This window comes from Epinephelus lanceolatus, chromosome 5, assembly GCF_041903045.1.
Source record: "Epinephelus lanceolatus isolate andai-2023 chromosome 5, ASM4190304v1, whole genome shotgun sequence".
In the NCBI taxonomy this organism is placed as follows: domain Eukaryota; kingdom Metazoa; phylum Chordata; class Actinopteri; order Perciformes; family Serranidae; genus Epinephelus; species Epinephelus lanceolatus.
Window position 1 is genome coordinate 25,020,917 of NC_135738.1, and position 13,476 is coordinate 25,034,392.

General features: G+C 43.8%; 1 protein-coding gene across 8 annotated transcripts in view; it reads left to right on the forward strand.

Moving 5' to 3' along the window:
* Nucleotides 1-13,476, forward strand: part of pclob (piccolo presynaptic cytomatrix protein b) — a 65,133-nt gene that overhangs the window by 8,326 nt on the left and 43,331 nt on the right. For all 8 annotated transcript variants that reach the window (XM_078167940.1, XM_078167941.1, XM_033635556.2 and 5 more), the window contains exons 6-11: nt 21-992; nt 1,239-2,195; nt 2,532-3,368; nt 3,478-4,680; nt 5,016-6,449; nt 7,022-8,056. In XM_078167940.1, the coding sequence (XP_078024066.1) occupies nt 21-992; nt 1,239-2,195; nt 2,532-3,368; nt 3,478-4,680; nt 5,016-6,449; nt 7,022-8,056 (6,438 nt within the window). The remainder of the gene's footprint in view (nt 1-20; nt 993-1,238; nt 2,196-2,531; nt 3,369-3,477; nt 4,681-5,015; nt 6,450-7,021; nt 8,057-13,476) is intronic.

Consider the following 13,476-nt stretch of genomic DNA (forward strand, 5'->3'; position numbering starts at 1 on the left):
GATGAATTTTCTTTTTGCAGGTTAAAGAATGGTTATGCCTGAACTGTCAGATGAAGAGAGCTCTTAGTGCATCTGAACTCACAGGACCTTCAATGAAACCTCAAAATGCAGCCAACAAAATGTCTCCATCTGCTGTACATCAGAAGTTAACAGGTCCGAACCAAGTGGAAACTCAAAAGAAGGAGTCATTGAAATCTGATGCACCTTTAAAGAAGGAGACTCCAGTGCCTGATACACTTCAAACGAAGGGGAGTCCTACACCGGGTTCTCCTCAGAAGACACAGGCAACTAAGGCTGCTAAAGGACCAGAACCTAACACACAGGCTAGCCCAACTCCTGGTCAGAAAACTCCTCTGGATATCCAGGAGGCACCAGATTCTCAGAAACCAACTGACCAGGCAAGTCAACCTGGACTAAAACAGAGTAAGGTCACCCCAGATACAAAGCAGGAGTCAGGAAATCTATTTGGCTCGAGTGGTCCTAAAAAAGGACCTGATGAGTCCAAAACAACAGAGTCCGTCACTGGGAAGATGTTTGGCTTTGGTTCCTCCATTTTCAGCTCAGCATCCACGTTGATATCATCTGCTGTTCAGGATGAATCACGTACTACCCCACCAAGCTCTCGTAAGATGTCTGCGCCAGCACAAGTCTCTCCCAAGATGTCTGCTGCTCCCAAGGTTTCTCCAAAAAGTACACCGACAGTTTCTCCCAAAATGTCGCCAGCAAGAGAGCCCAAAACTCCTGTTCAGAAACCAGAGCAGGAGAAGAAACCAGAAGAATCCCGCCAGAGCAAAGAGGACAAAGCTCCATCACAGCCTCCTAAGGCAGCATCAATCCCCCAAACATCTCCTAATGCAGGCCAGACCACCTGCCCCCTGTGTAAGGTCGAGCTTAACATTGGCTCTAAGGATGTTCCAAACTACAACACCTGCACTGAGTGCAAGACCACCGTCTGTACCCAATGTGGATTTAACCCAATGCCTATTGGAGAGGTAAGCAAAGGAATACACAACCAAGAAATTATTTCTTACATATTGTATGCATTTACACTGTATTTGCAGTCAGCATATTTGAAATTACATGTGTTTATTGATCTATGATCTGTGACCTTTTTACAAAACCTCATTGAGCTGTAGTGCAGTTTTGAGGAGTCTGTTTGTCTAAACACTCAGGTTGTTGTGAATTACTGCAATTCCTAATTCCAAAGCAGCACATAACCAGTGTCTACTGTATTTTAGGTAAAAGAGTGGCTATGTCTTAACTGCCAGATGAAAAGAGCAGTTGGAGCATCTGAGCCACCAGGGCCTCCTAAACTTAAGTCCCAAATATCACCAAGTAAAGTTCCTTCACCTCCTGCAGCCCAGTTGAAGGATTCTTCCAAACCATCTACACCACAAAGGAAGGACAGTCCAAGCCCTGCTGTACAAAAGAAGGAGCCCCCAGGAGCAGCCTCACCACAGAGAAAACCATCTGCACCATCTGTGCAGTCAGGCAAACCTGAAGCTGCTACTGCACCATTGAAACAGGCCAGTCCAGCACCTGATCGCAAAACTCCACAGGAAGGACAGAAGGCAGTTCCAAAGAAGCCACCAGATCAGGCAGGCCAACCTGGAGATAAGCAACCTGATACTGCGAAGCCTGCAGTGTCCGTGACAAATAGGCAAACTGAACATAAGCAGAGTAATGCCACAGCAGCGACACAGCAACAGTCAGGAGGCTTCTTTGGTTTTGGAGGTGGTAAAACTCAACCCAATGCTGCAAAGCCGGCAGATTCAGCAGCTGGGAAAATGTTTGGCTTTGGTTCCTCCATCTTCAGTTCTGCATCAACTTTGATTACCTCAGCTGTTCAGGACCAGCCCAAGACTACTCCACCAGTTTCTCCCAAGATGTCTCCTGCAAAAACAGTCAAGTCGCCTAGTGCACAACAGCTGGAACAGCAGAAGAAAACAGAGCCATCCCAGCAGACCAAGACACCTCCACCAGGACAGGCCAAAATTGACAAACCCCCATCAGAGCCTCCAAAGGCTGCAGCAGTCTCCCAAGCCGCTGTCAAACCAGGCCAGTCTACCTGTCCACTCTGTAAGGTTGAACTCAATGTGGGTTCAAAGGATCCACCTAACCACAATACCTGCACTGAATGCAAGAACACTGTCTGTAACCAGTGTGGATTTAACCCTATGCCAAATGAAACAGCGGTAAGACTTGAGAAAACATATATTACTTACAACAGTTTCTTTCACAGTTGACTGCAGATAGACTGTAAAGAATTACAGCACATTCACTTTTATTTGAAAGTGTCCCTTGCTGGCTCTTCATTGTGCTGAAATTATGCATGTCTACATTCATTATCTTCTTGGAACATTAAACACTGAAATCCCCATTTACTCTTTGTTACTAGATTTATAACAATTGCTCAAATATAACAGAAAAATACTCATTGCCTTACATAAATTAAAATATAATTACAGTATGCTAATTACTAAACAATTTATAATTTAACCTTTTCTTCTTTTTGTTTTTTGTTTTTTTAGGTAAAAGAGTGGCTGTGTCTCACCTGCCAGATGCAGCGGGCTCTAGGAGCAACACAGCCCCAAGGAGTGGCCTCTGTCAACTCTCAGATACCTGCAAAGCCCCAAAAGAAAGACATCATCAGCCCAGCTGAACCTGAAAAGACAGTCTCACCCCAGAGGAAACCGTCTGTAACAGCACAGCCAGCTACAGCTGAGGCTTCTACTAAGCCAGAAGGTCAAAAGCAACCCAGCCCAGTTCCTGCTCAGAAGAAGCCACAGGAGCCGCAGAAATCACCAGGTCCTAAAACACCAGACCAGACAAGGCAAACTGAACGTAAGCAGAGTAATGCCACAGCAGCAACACAGCAACAGTCAGGAGGCTTCTTTGGTTTTGGAGGTGGTAAAACTCAACCTGATGCTGCAAAGCCGGCAGATTCAGCAGCTGGGAAAATGTTCGGCTTTGGTTCTTCCATCTTCAGTTCTGCATCCACTTTGATTACCTCAGCTGTTCAGGACCAGCCCAAGACTACTCCACCAGTTTCTCCCAAGTTGTCCCCAGCAAAAGAGATTAAGTCCCCTGCTGCCCAGAAGAAAGAACTGCAGACAAAGCCAGATCAACCCCAACAGACCAAGACATCTCCTTCGGTACAGGCCAAAGTGGACAAAGCTCCATCAGAGCCTCCAAAGGCTGCAACAATCTCCCAAGCCACTGTCAAACCAGGCCAGTCTACCTGTCCACTCTGTAAGGTGGAACTCAACATGGGATCCAAAGATCCACCGAACTACAACACCTGCACTGAATGCAATAGCACTGTCTGTAACCAGTGTGGATTTAACCCCATGCCAAATGTGTCAGAAGTAAGTAAAGTCGTGTATTAATGATGGTGTCGTGTATAAATATAGAAATTCATACATACTGCCTTTTGTTGTGCTTACACACTTAAAACAAATATGTTTTTCCTCTTAGATGAAGGAGTGGTTGTGTCTGACTTGTCAGATGCAAAGAGCTCTCAAAGCTGCTGAATCAGTAGAGCCTCCACTGAAGAAACCCCAGGCATCACCCAGCAAAGTGCCCACACCTGCTGCTGCCCAGAAAGATGCTGCTGCCAATCAAAAGAAAGACATTGTTTCCACAGAAAAGGCAGAAGTGCCAGAAAAAGATCAGAAGGGCAGTCCAACACCAGGTGCACCACAAAAGAAAGAAGACACTAAACCCTCATTACAAATGGACATTACCAGAACATCAACCACTGCCACACCATCTGCAAAAGAGATCATGGGTCCTGTTTCAGCCCCAACAAAAAAGGAGAAAACTGCTTCACCACCTACCAAGAAGGCTCCCACCCCCACTGCACCTCCAGCCAAAGAGAGGACAGCTGTAGTTTCAGACCTCAACAAACCACTTCCTGCTCAAGCTCCTCCTGTCAACACGGATGTTGCAACTTCTCTCCAGCAGAAAAAAGTTATGACTCCACCAAGTTCTCCTAAACCTAAAGAAGTATCAGAAAAGAAAGAGGAGAAGGCAGAAATAGTTATGAAACCAGCTGATGAGCCAGTGAAACCCTCTGATAAAGTACAGCCCCCAACAGCTTTAAACAAAGACTCAAACGCTGTTGAAACATCGCCTGCCAAATCTGTTCCTCCAGCAGCACAGCAAACAAGTAAAGAATCAGGAGATTTCTTCAGCTTTGGTAGTCCTAAATCACAGCGTGCTGCCTCAATAACACCCGAAGCTGTCAGTGGGAAGATGATGGGATTTGGTTCATCCCTCTTCAGCTCAGCATCCACCTTGATATCATCTGCAGCTAAGGAGGAGTCCCGCACAACACCACCAAGTTCTCGTAAAATGTCTGCCCCAGCACAAGTCTCTGGCAAGGTTTCTCCAAAGTCCAGTCCCCCAGTTTCTCCAAAGATGACTTCAGCAAAGGAGGCCAAACCACCTGCTGCTCAGACACCATCAGAACAGGACAAAGTGAACAAAGGTCTATCAGAGCCTGCAAAACCAGAAGCCCCTCAAGCTGCTCCCAGAGTGGTCCAGTCTACTTGTCCACTCTGTAAGATGGAACTTAATATGGGCTCCAAAGATCCTCCCAACTACAACACCTGCACTGAATGCAAAACCACTGTCTGCAACAAATGTGGATTTAGTCCTATGCCAAGTCTAAAGGAGGTGAATATCTAACTTCATGTAGAATGAATTTCCTCATTCAGCAGTTTTGGTCAGCTGAGAGTTTAGTAAATTGTTTTGCTTTATCTCCATACATCAGCTATTGAGTCCCAGGTTTATTTTTGGATGATAATTTTCACTGTAAAATTGTTGGTTGTAAGCTGACTTTTTCTTGTCCCCACATCCTTTTAATTAGCTTTAGTGGAAATTGAAATTTGTTTTTCCAATCTCTGTTGTCATTTCCAGGAAAACAAAGTAATTAATTGGACCAAGTCAGTTGCTGTTTTGAGAGTTAAGAGATGCAAATAATGTTACTCATATTCTGTTTTTGTTTTCAGACAAAGGAATGGCTTTGTCTCAGTTGCCAGATGCAAAGGGCACTTGGAGCTTCTGAACCTCTGGGCCTTCCCATGATAAAACCTTCTCCAAGCAAAGAGGTCCCTGCTACCATACAGAAAAATAAAGAGACCCCGTTGTCAACTTCTCAGGAAGACATCCCTAAACCAGCCGCACCCAAAAATGAGCTTGTTGATGTTGCCACAACCAAAGAAACTGAATCCCCAGCTGTTGGTGCACCAGTGAAGAAAGTTACCCCTGCAGCTGCTTCATTGCCTGACAAAACTGTTCCATCCACTACAACAAAGACTGATGTTTCCCCGGCTTCACCAAAGCCTTCTGGAGAGACACCTAAAGGACAACCAGATACACCTCCACAACAGCCTCCAGTGTCTGCTCCTCCACCAGGCTCAGAGGCAGGAAAGCCATCCCCACCACAGACTCCAAAAGCTGTGACATCTACCCCTAAGCCTGCTCCTCCACCAGGCCCAGAGGCAGGGAAGCCACCCTTAGAGCAGCCTCCAAAAACTGTGACTTCTGTTGCTAAGTCTGCTCGTCTATCAGACCGAGAAGCAGGAACGCCACCCCAACAACAGCCTCCAAAAACTGCGACTTCTACTGTTAAGTCTGCTCCTCCACCAGGTCAAGAAGCGGGAAAGCCACCCCCACAACAGCCTCCAAAAACTGGTACCTCCCCAGCCAAATCTGCACCGCCAGCAGCTCAGCCTGCTAAACAGGCATCAGGAGGCTTCTTTGGTTTTGGTGGACCTAAAACCCAGCCTGCTGCTGCAAAGCCTGCTGAGTCAGTGACTGGGAAGATGTTTGGCTTTGGGTCATCCTTCTTAAGCTCTGCATCAACTTTGATAACCTCAGCTGTCCAGGATGAACCTAAAACAACACCACCTACTCCACGCAAGATGTCCGCCACAGTCTCTCCTAAAGCTACACCACCAGTCTCTCCTAAGATGCCCCCTGCCAAGGAAACCAAACCCCCTGCTGCTGCACAGAAAGCTGAGCCATCTCAACAAGCCAAGCCAGCTCCATCACCTACCCCTACACCACCAACTCCACGAAAGATGTCCACTACAGCCAATGTCTCTCCTAGAACTACACCACCAGCCTCTCCTAAAACTGTATCTGCAAAGGACACCAAGCCACCTGCTGTCCAGAAAACAGAAGAAAAGAAACCAGACAAACCACAGCAGGAAAAGACTCCTTCAACAATTCAAGCCAAAGTGGACAAAGCTCCATCAGAGACCCCCAAGGCACCATCAGACATCCAAGGTGCTCCAAAGGCAGTTCCATCCATCTGTCCACTCTGTAAGGCCAACCTCAACATGGGCTCCAAAGAACCGCCCAACTACAATACTTGCACAGAGTGCAAGACTACCGTCTGCAACCAGTGTGGATTCAGTACAATGCCAACGGTGGCAGAGGTAAATCACTATTCCCTCAAGTGTTGTCTTCACTTTAATCTCATTTTATTTATTGATTTATTTAAATGAGCATTTAACTGATTTGTTCTACAATGTTTATGGCCCTGGTAGTGGTAATTCATGATTTGATATGACATTTTAACATTGTTTAATGATCAATAGGTTGCAAGGTTTAAGTGCTTGATGTTCATTTGATGTTGATGTTTATAGGAGCCTTTTAACTGCTAGTGCCACATGCTTGCTCATCGCCACTGATTATAACTCCTTGACATTCATTGGTTTGGTAACCTCATGGTTTGCTTAACAGGTCCATCCTGTCAGTAATTATAGTATAAATGCCGGACACACAGGACTTAATTTAATTTCAACAGAATTAATCTTTCCAAAAGGCGTGATTATAGTTGATATAGCTGACAGATCTGTGAATCAATACACATGACATCAAGATGTTTGAAGTAGTAATGTATTGTGTGCGATGAAATCACTTGAAATTTGCTCTGTAATTTGTCAAAACACTGTGTTGGTCCCTGTTTTTCAGCAATGACTTACACATTCTATTGCACTTTTTCCAGGTAAAGGAATGGCTTTGTCTGAACTGCCAGATGCAGAGAGCCCTTGGAGCATCCAAGCCAACTGGACCTCCTGTAGTAAAACCTCAGCCCTCCCCAAGCAAGGTCACTGCACCTCCTGGCTCTGAAAAGAAGGATGTACAGACGTTAGTCCAGAAGGACAAGTCTGCAGAATCAGCAGCAGTCAAAAAAGAAGTCACTCAAGCAATGCCACAGAAAAAAGAAATGCCCAAAGCTGAGGCTCCAGTGCTTCCTGCAGTCCAAAAGACAGAGGCACCACGACGAGGTTCTGTTCAAAAGACACATGTCCCTCCGGGTACTGAACAAGGACAAGTCCAGGATTTGGCTGGTGTGCAACAGCCTGTTGGAAAAACCCCTCAAGTGCAGCCTTCTCAAGCTACAAAGCCAGAAGTCAAGGCAGGTCCTCCACGACAAGAAGCTGGAAAACCACCACAACAGCCTGCAAAAGCTGCGCCCCCTCCTGCCAAATCTGCACCACCACCAGCTCAGCCTGCTAAACAGGAGTCAGGAGGCTTCTTTGGTTTTGGTGGTCCAAAAACACAGCCTGCTGCTGCAAAGCCTGCTGAGTCAGTGACTGGGAAGATGTTTGGCTTTGGGTCATCTTTCTTAAGCTCTGCATCAACTTTAATAACATCAGCTGTCCAGGATGAACCTAAAACTACACCACCTACTCCACGTAAGATGTCCACTACAGTCTCTCCTAAAGCTACACCTCCAGTCTCTCCTAAGATGCCTCTTGCAAAGGACACCAAACCCCCTGCTGCTGCACAGAAAGCTGAGCCACCTCAACAGGCCAAGCCAGCTCCATCAGCACAGGCCAAAGCAGCTCCACCAGAGCCTCCAAAACCCAAAGAGGTGACCCCAGTTGCTCCTAAAGCAGGCCTGTCCACCTGTCCACTATGTAAGGTCGAACTCAACGTGGGCTCCAAGGATCCTCCCAATTACAACACCTGCACTGAATGCAAGAACACTGTCTGCAACCTTTGTGGATTTAATCCCATGCCTCACACAGGAACGGTAAGTGCAATCAGTTTCATTTTACATGTCATTTTCACATCAATTGTAATGAGATTTTTTAGTTATGGCCTTGAAACATTTTCCCTTATGATTTCCAGCTCAAGTCTTGCAATTTTATCCACTGGGTTGCCTCATGTTCAATTGACAGGAGTGATTATTATGACTTGGTGTTTTATGTTTTGCTGGACCGCGATGAGGGCACGCCAGTTTTTATTATTCATGTCTGATACTGAGCAGCAAAATACTTGTAAGGGCACTTCAGAATGACAGAGAGGCAGCACTCTTTAATCCATGTGCACGTTTGAACACCATTTAGAGCTTAAGTATCGCAAAATATGCAGTATTGTACATTAATCATGTGTAACAAACTTGAAACTGTAATGAAATACACAGGGCAGAGAGCAGACCGCACAAATTATGTAGATATGGTGATTGGTGGTGCAGTCAAAGTAGAGTAAAATGAATGGGCAAATTTATAAAAATGCAGCTGAAGAAAAATATGGGACTTGAGGTTAATGAATCAAGGTTTCATAGTGTTTAATATGCTCCACACTGCTTTTGTTTTTTTGGTAAAGGTTGGTACATGGTTTGCTTTTATGTTAACAGTAGAGCACAGCATAGCTCTATGTATTATAAATAGCTGCCTTATATTCTGTAATATGTAACATACATGTCAGAAATGTCTTTGTTTGCCCTTCAGTTAGCGATGCCACATGGACATCTGAGCATATCGATGACATTGTAGTATTATAGTTGATGAAACAGTTTATTTGCCTGTCATTGTTTATTGGAAATCACTTTTATTTGTGTTATAAAGTTAATGTACTTGTCCTTGCTGTTTGTTGTTAATTCTTGCACAGTCAAGGGCACCTTTTTGGCTTGGAGTGTGCAAGCAATGCCATTGATTTTTAGTACTTTCTTGTGTTTTTGCTTTGTGGAATATTCTTGTGTAGTGTTCCAGGGTGGAGAAAACTTGGAGATTGGCTGTCATCTCGCTTTTTAAATAGGCTGTCATCTCTCCTTTTATTTCGATTAATAATGTGGTACACAAAAGGCTGAATTTTTACTCCATTGTTGATTTAATTTCTTGGCAAAGAACATGAATTAAAAGTGTGGTGGAATAATGGATGAAGGTGCCCACAGAAGAAAAAAACATATACGGGCAGCTTGCTCGAATTGGTTTTTTAAACCGTGACTCTTAAGAGAGGTCTTTGTGCTGTTAATTAATGTGATCTATTTGAATTATTGACCTACTTTGAGAGGTCTCACAAATAATTAAAAACACGCTCAAACGCAAGCTTTGTGGTGGCTGCTATCCGTCCTTCGGAGTGGCCTGAGTTATTACATAACGCCTCATGAGAAGTCGGCTTCAGCAGACCGGCAGCACTGAAAATGTATTAACGTGATTGAGGGTTGTGCAACAGCATTAGTGAGATGGGATCTGCTGCCATAACAGAACAGGGACCAGGGAATCTCCAGCCCCCGTGAGAGATCTGAGATGACAAAGCCCTGTGATATGCCAATAAGCAGAGGTGAAACGGATTAAGTCCAACACAACACGGTGCAGTACATTAGAGCAGCAGACATTTCCTTTCAGGCCATCTGCTCTCTCACAGATCTGTGGCTCCATATAATTCAACAATTCCCCCTTTATTTTATGTGGGTGGCAGCAGCACGTCTGTGTGTGCTCTGTGCAGCCCTGCAGGTCATAGCTGAATGCGTGGCTGCTTACCCTGTGTAGCCTTTTCATTTTCTATATGTTAGGTGCAGTAACACTTGCCTCTCTGAGCAGCTCGCGTTCCCCTGTGTGGTTGGTGTGGTTTTCTGGCAAACAGTTTGAGCTGTTAATGCCTTTAATAATTTGTTCGATGGGTTTTGTTAGACCCATCTGTGATATGGTGAAAACTAGAGAGGCTTTCTATTCTTCTCTCGTAGTTACTTCAGTTAAATGGGGCTCAAATGATACAACACCGCGCTAATATTTACAATGTGTGTACAAATCAGTAATGTGCCATGTCAGTCATGCTTGTCATTTTACCTGAGGCTTTCACACAGGCCATGTTTGATGCTGATATTTCATAATGTGAGGTCCTATTAAACAGGAGTCAGTTACATTGAATCTGAAAAATACGTAACAGGACATTTATTTAAATAATGTGACCTTTTATTCAATTTTTGTCAATAGTGAATTCCTACTCTCTATGAAAGACAAAGTGTTTCCGGCTGACAGTTGTTTGCATGAGAATGGGGACAGTGTTTATGCGTTCTGTTGACTCTCAGTAAACAACACAACTCATCTCTGTCGTGATTGAGTGGCTGTGGGCATTATTTTTTTCTCTTTCTCTTTATTTCTCCCCTCAATTTGGTCTCCCAGAGACAGATTACCACACGCTCGGCCCAAATGGTGCGTTATTGTAGGAAAATAGAATACAAATAGACATAGGAGTGATGTGCCTCTTATGTAATGGACACTTCTCACATATTTCGTGGACACCAGAGAGGGGGAAGAGCCTGAGGGTAGAGGTTGGACGGGGGGAAGGGACAAGTGTGGATGATTGCTGCTGTGTGTACAACATAGATTCATTCCTCTTAATAGGTGTGGAAAACAGAAATAGCTTGGCCTTAACGCCACTGGACAGGATGAGCTGCCATACTTATTGCTGTCCTATGACCTGCTTCATCCGAAGGGGACTGTCCCTGCCAGTTCTCTATCATGGATGTGTGTGGCTTTTTCGTAGAAATGCCTCCTTTTAAAATATGAAAAGGACTTGTAGGGTTGGAAAGATGAGAGGCAAAGTGAGTGCTGGCAGCGAGACTATCCATTTTTCCTTTTGCCTTTTCTGCTTCAGCTGATGCCATCAAAAGCCTGGGAGTAACTCTTGTCTGATAAGTAGGACACACGTGTGTCGCGCTCTGCCAGCTAAAGCTTTGTGTGTGACAGATGAGACAGCATGAATGATAGTTTCTCATCTCTCACTTGAAATAGATTTGTTTAGTTTCCAAAACAAAGTCTTCACCTTATATTGCATATAAATATGAATATATTGTAAGATCCATTAAAGGAATTGTGCCATCAAAGGTAAAAGCTTCCATGAGAGACTGATTTGTGACAATATCTCTGATGCACAGGCCCAGCACCCTTAAGGTAACACTTCTAAAGTCTTTTTATTAGTGCCAAAGTTTTTATATTTTCACACGTCTATTTGCAAGATGTTTTCTGCTGTAGGCCAGACACCTTGGCCCCATGATAAGGAGGAGACACCCGTGATGCACCTAGTGACAGCGTTAAAAATAGTCACTCTGAAGAGAAACCAAGCACAGTTTACCTGCTGCATCCTCACTCCTTTTTACACCCTTTTTTGGAGGGTGCACTTAGGCAAAAATCGATCCTAGAATTGCGTGGGCTCATGCTTTAAACGTGATGCTGCTTTAGAACATTATTGAAATAATCTTATATCAATGTGAACATTGAAATTATTGTAGTATTTATTTATTCCCAATGCTCTCGGATGTTTTTCAATTCAGATTATTGTATTACTCTATTTGCTTTTTAGAGGACGGCGTATGTTTGACGTTTCATGACATTTTGGAGGCTGTGACACTTACCCCTCAAGCTGCAATGATTTCCCTGAATAAGGGAAAAGGATGTTGCTATTAAAAGACATGCTGTGGCTTTTTGCCAGAGGAGAAGGAACAGGACCTCACCTAAGAGGTTTAGGCTTTCTTAATGTTCCTGCTAGTGTCTTTTGGGGATGCACCAATGGTAAAAATCTGGGCCAATGCCGATGTGTAAAATAACATTTTAGCTAATAGCTGATAGCAATGTTTTGCTGTCGTTGTTGGTTTGTGTTTTTGTTGTTATTTATTCCCCCTTTTGTGCCAGGTAAACAAAAAATCCTCATTATAAAAAATAACTTGAATGCTTTAATGTAATTGAGCCCTTCACTACACTACCTTTGAAAGAGCTTAAATTCAATCATACAAATTTACGAAACAACCTTTAATATGATCTCTTTTCACATGAAAAATGTGTTTAAAATATGTTAGTGCTTCAAAAGCCATTTTATAAGACCGGTATATAAAATTCCCTTTTATCTTTTTTAGATTGCTGTGAAAACATCAACAAATTTCTCCTTCAAACAGCTTTTTTTTTTTTTCAAGCTTCTCACAAAAACTCAACATTACAAGATTACATTTGATAATATAACAAAATAAGTTACCTTCACCCAATACTCATTTTTACTGAATAGAGTTTGAGCGTATTGTAATCTGGGCACTAAAAAGCCCCTGAACACAAAGGTCTGACAACACCAATCTGGGAGTTTCACCCAGAGAATACTGACAGAATACACAAGTTCTTCTACACAGAGAGGAAGCAGAGACGTGACTTTCAAGTTTAAACCGCATACATTTTATTTAAATCTAAAAGAGTAATTAGCCTATTGCTTTGCTAAAAGCTGCAAAAGAGACCAGGATAGAAAAACAGATGCCTTTATTGCAACACTCAATTCTAAAGTCTAAAAATACTTCTACAACAGTACTACCAGTACACGGGGGGTAAAGGTGCCAGGGAACCCACAGGGGGAGGAAAGTGAGGGGGAGGCTCCAGAGTGCTTCACCACCACCAGTATTATGAAAAATACCCTGCACAGGTTATCTATATTCACTGCAAGAACAAAGAACCACACAGGAGTTAATACCACAGCAAAGTCACATGCAATTAAGGACTCACTTAAATACAGTTAGCTACAGGAAAGGCACAAACAACGAGAGAGCATGCAGTACATCCCCAAGGAAAATGATCTCATTTAAGCCACTTTAACCAAAAAAGAAAGGAACCAAACAAAATCATCAGTTAGTGGAAATAAAAAAGATCTAGTTAACAAATCACAAAACACATAGCAGTCAAAAGGGTAAGAAATTAGATAAGGGAGCAGACTAGGAAACACAAATAGCAGTGGCAAAGGTGCTTCTCCTTCACAAAGTGTAGCTGAGCTAGGTCAGGCAGGGAGACAACACCACTGTACTCTATGCTCATCACATACGTAGTGCTGTGCAGGTGTAGCAGGGGAAGCTAATGCCACCTTTGGTTAGCTCCAGCCTGACTACAAACGGCACCTTAGTCTCACTTTCATAGCCCACAACAGCAGTAACAGGGAGGGAAGAGTATGGCAAGTGTGCAGTTAGCTGCACACAGCTACCTTTAAAGGGGCATGCTAGAGTGGAAGTGTCACCGGTTCCCAATCGGAGTGATTACAAGAAGGGGGACTCTTAAAGGGAAGGACTCACCCATTATGGTATCACAATGTAACTCACTGCAACCTCTGTAACTGTTTGTTCGGGTTGCAGGCTGCTAACAGCTAATGTTAATTAGTCCTCCTCTTCTGCCAATTTCAACAGGGATTTACTGATCACACTGT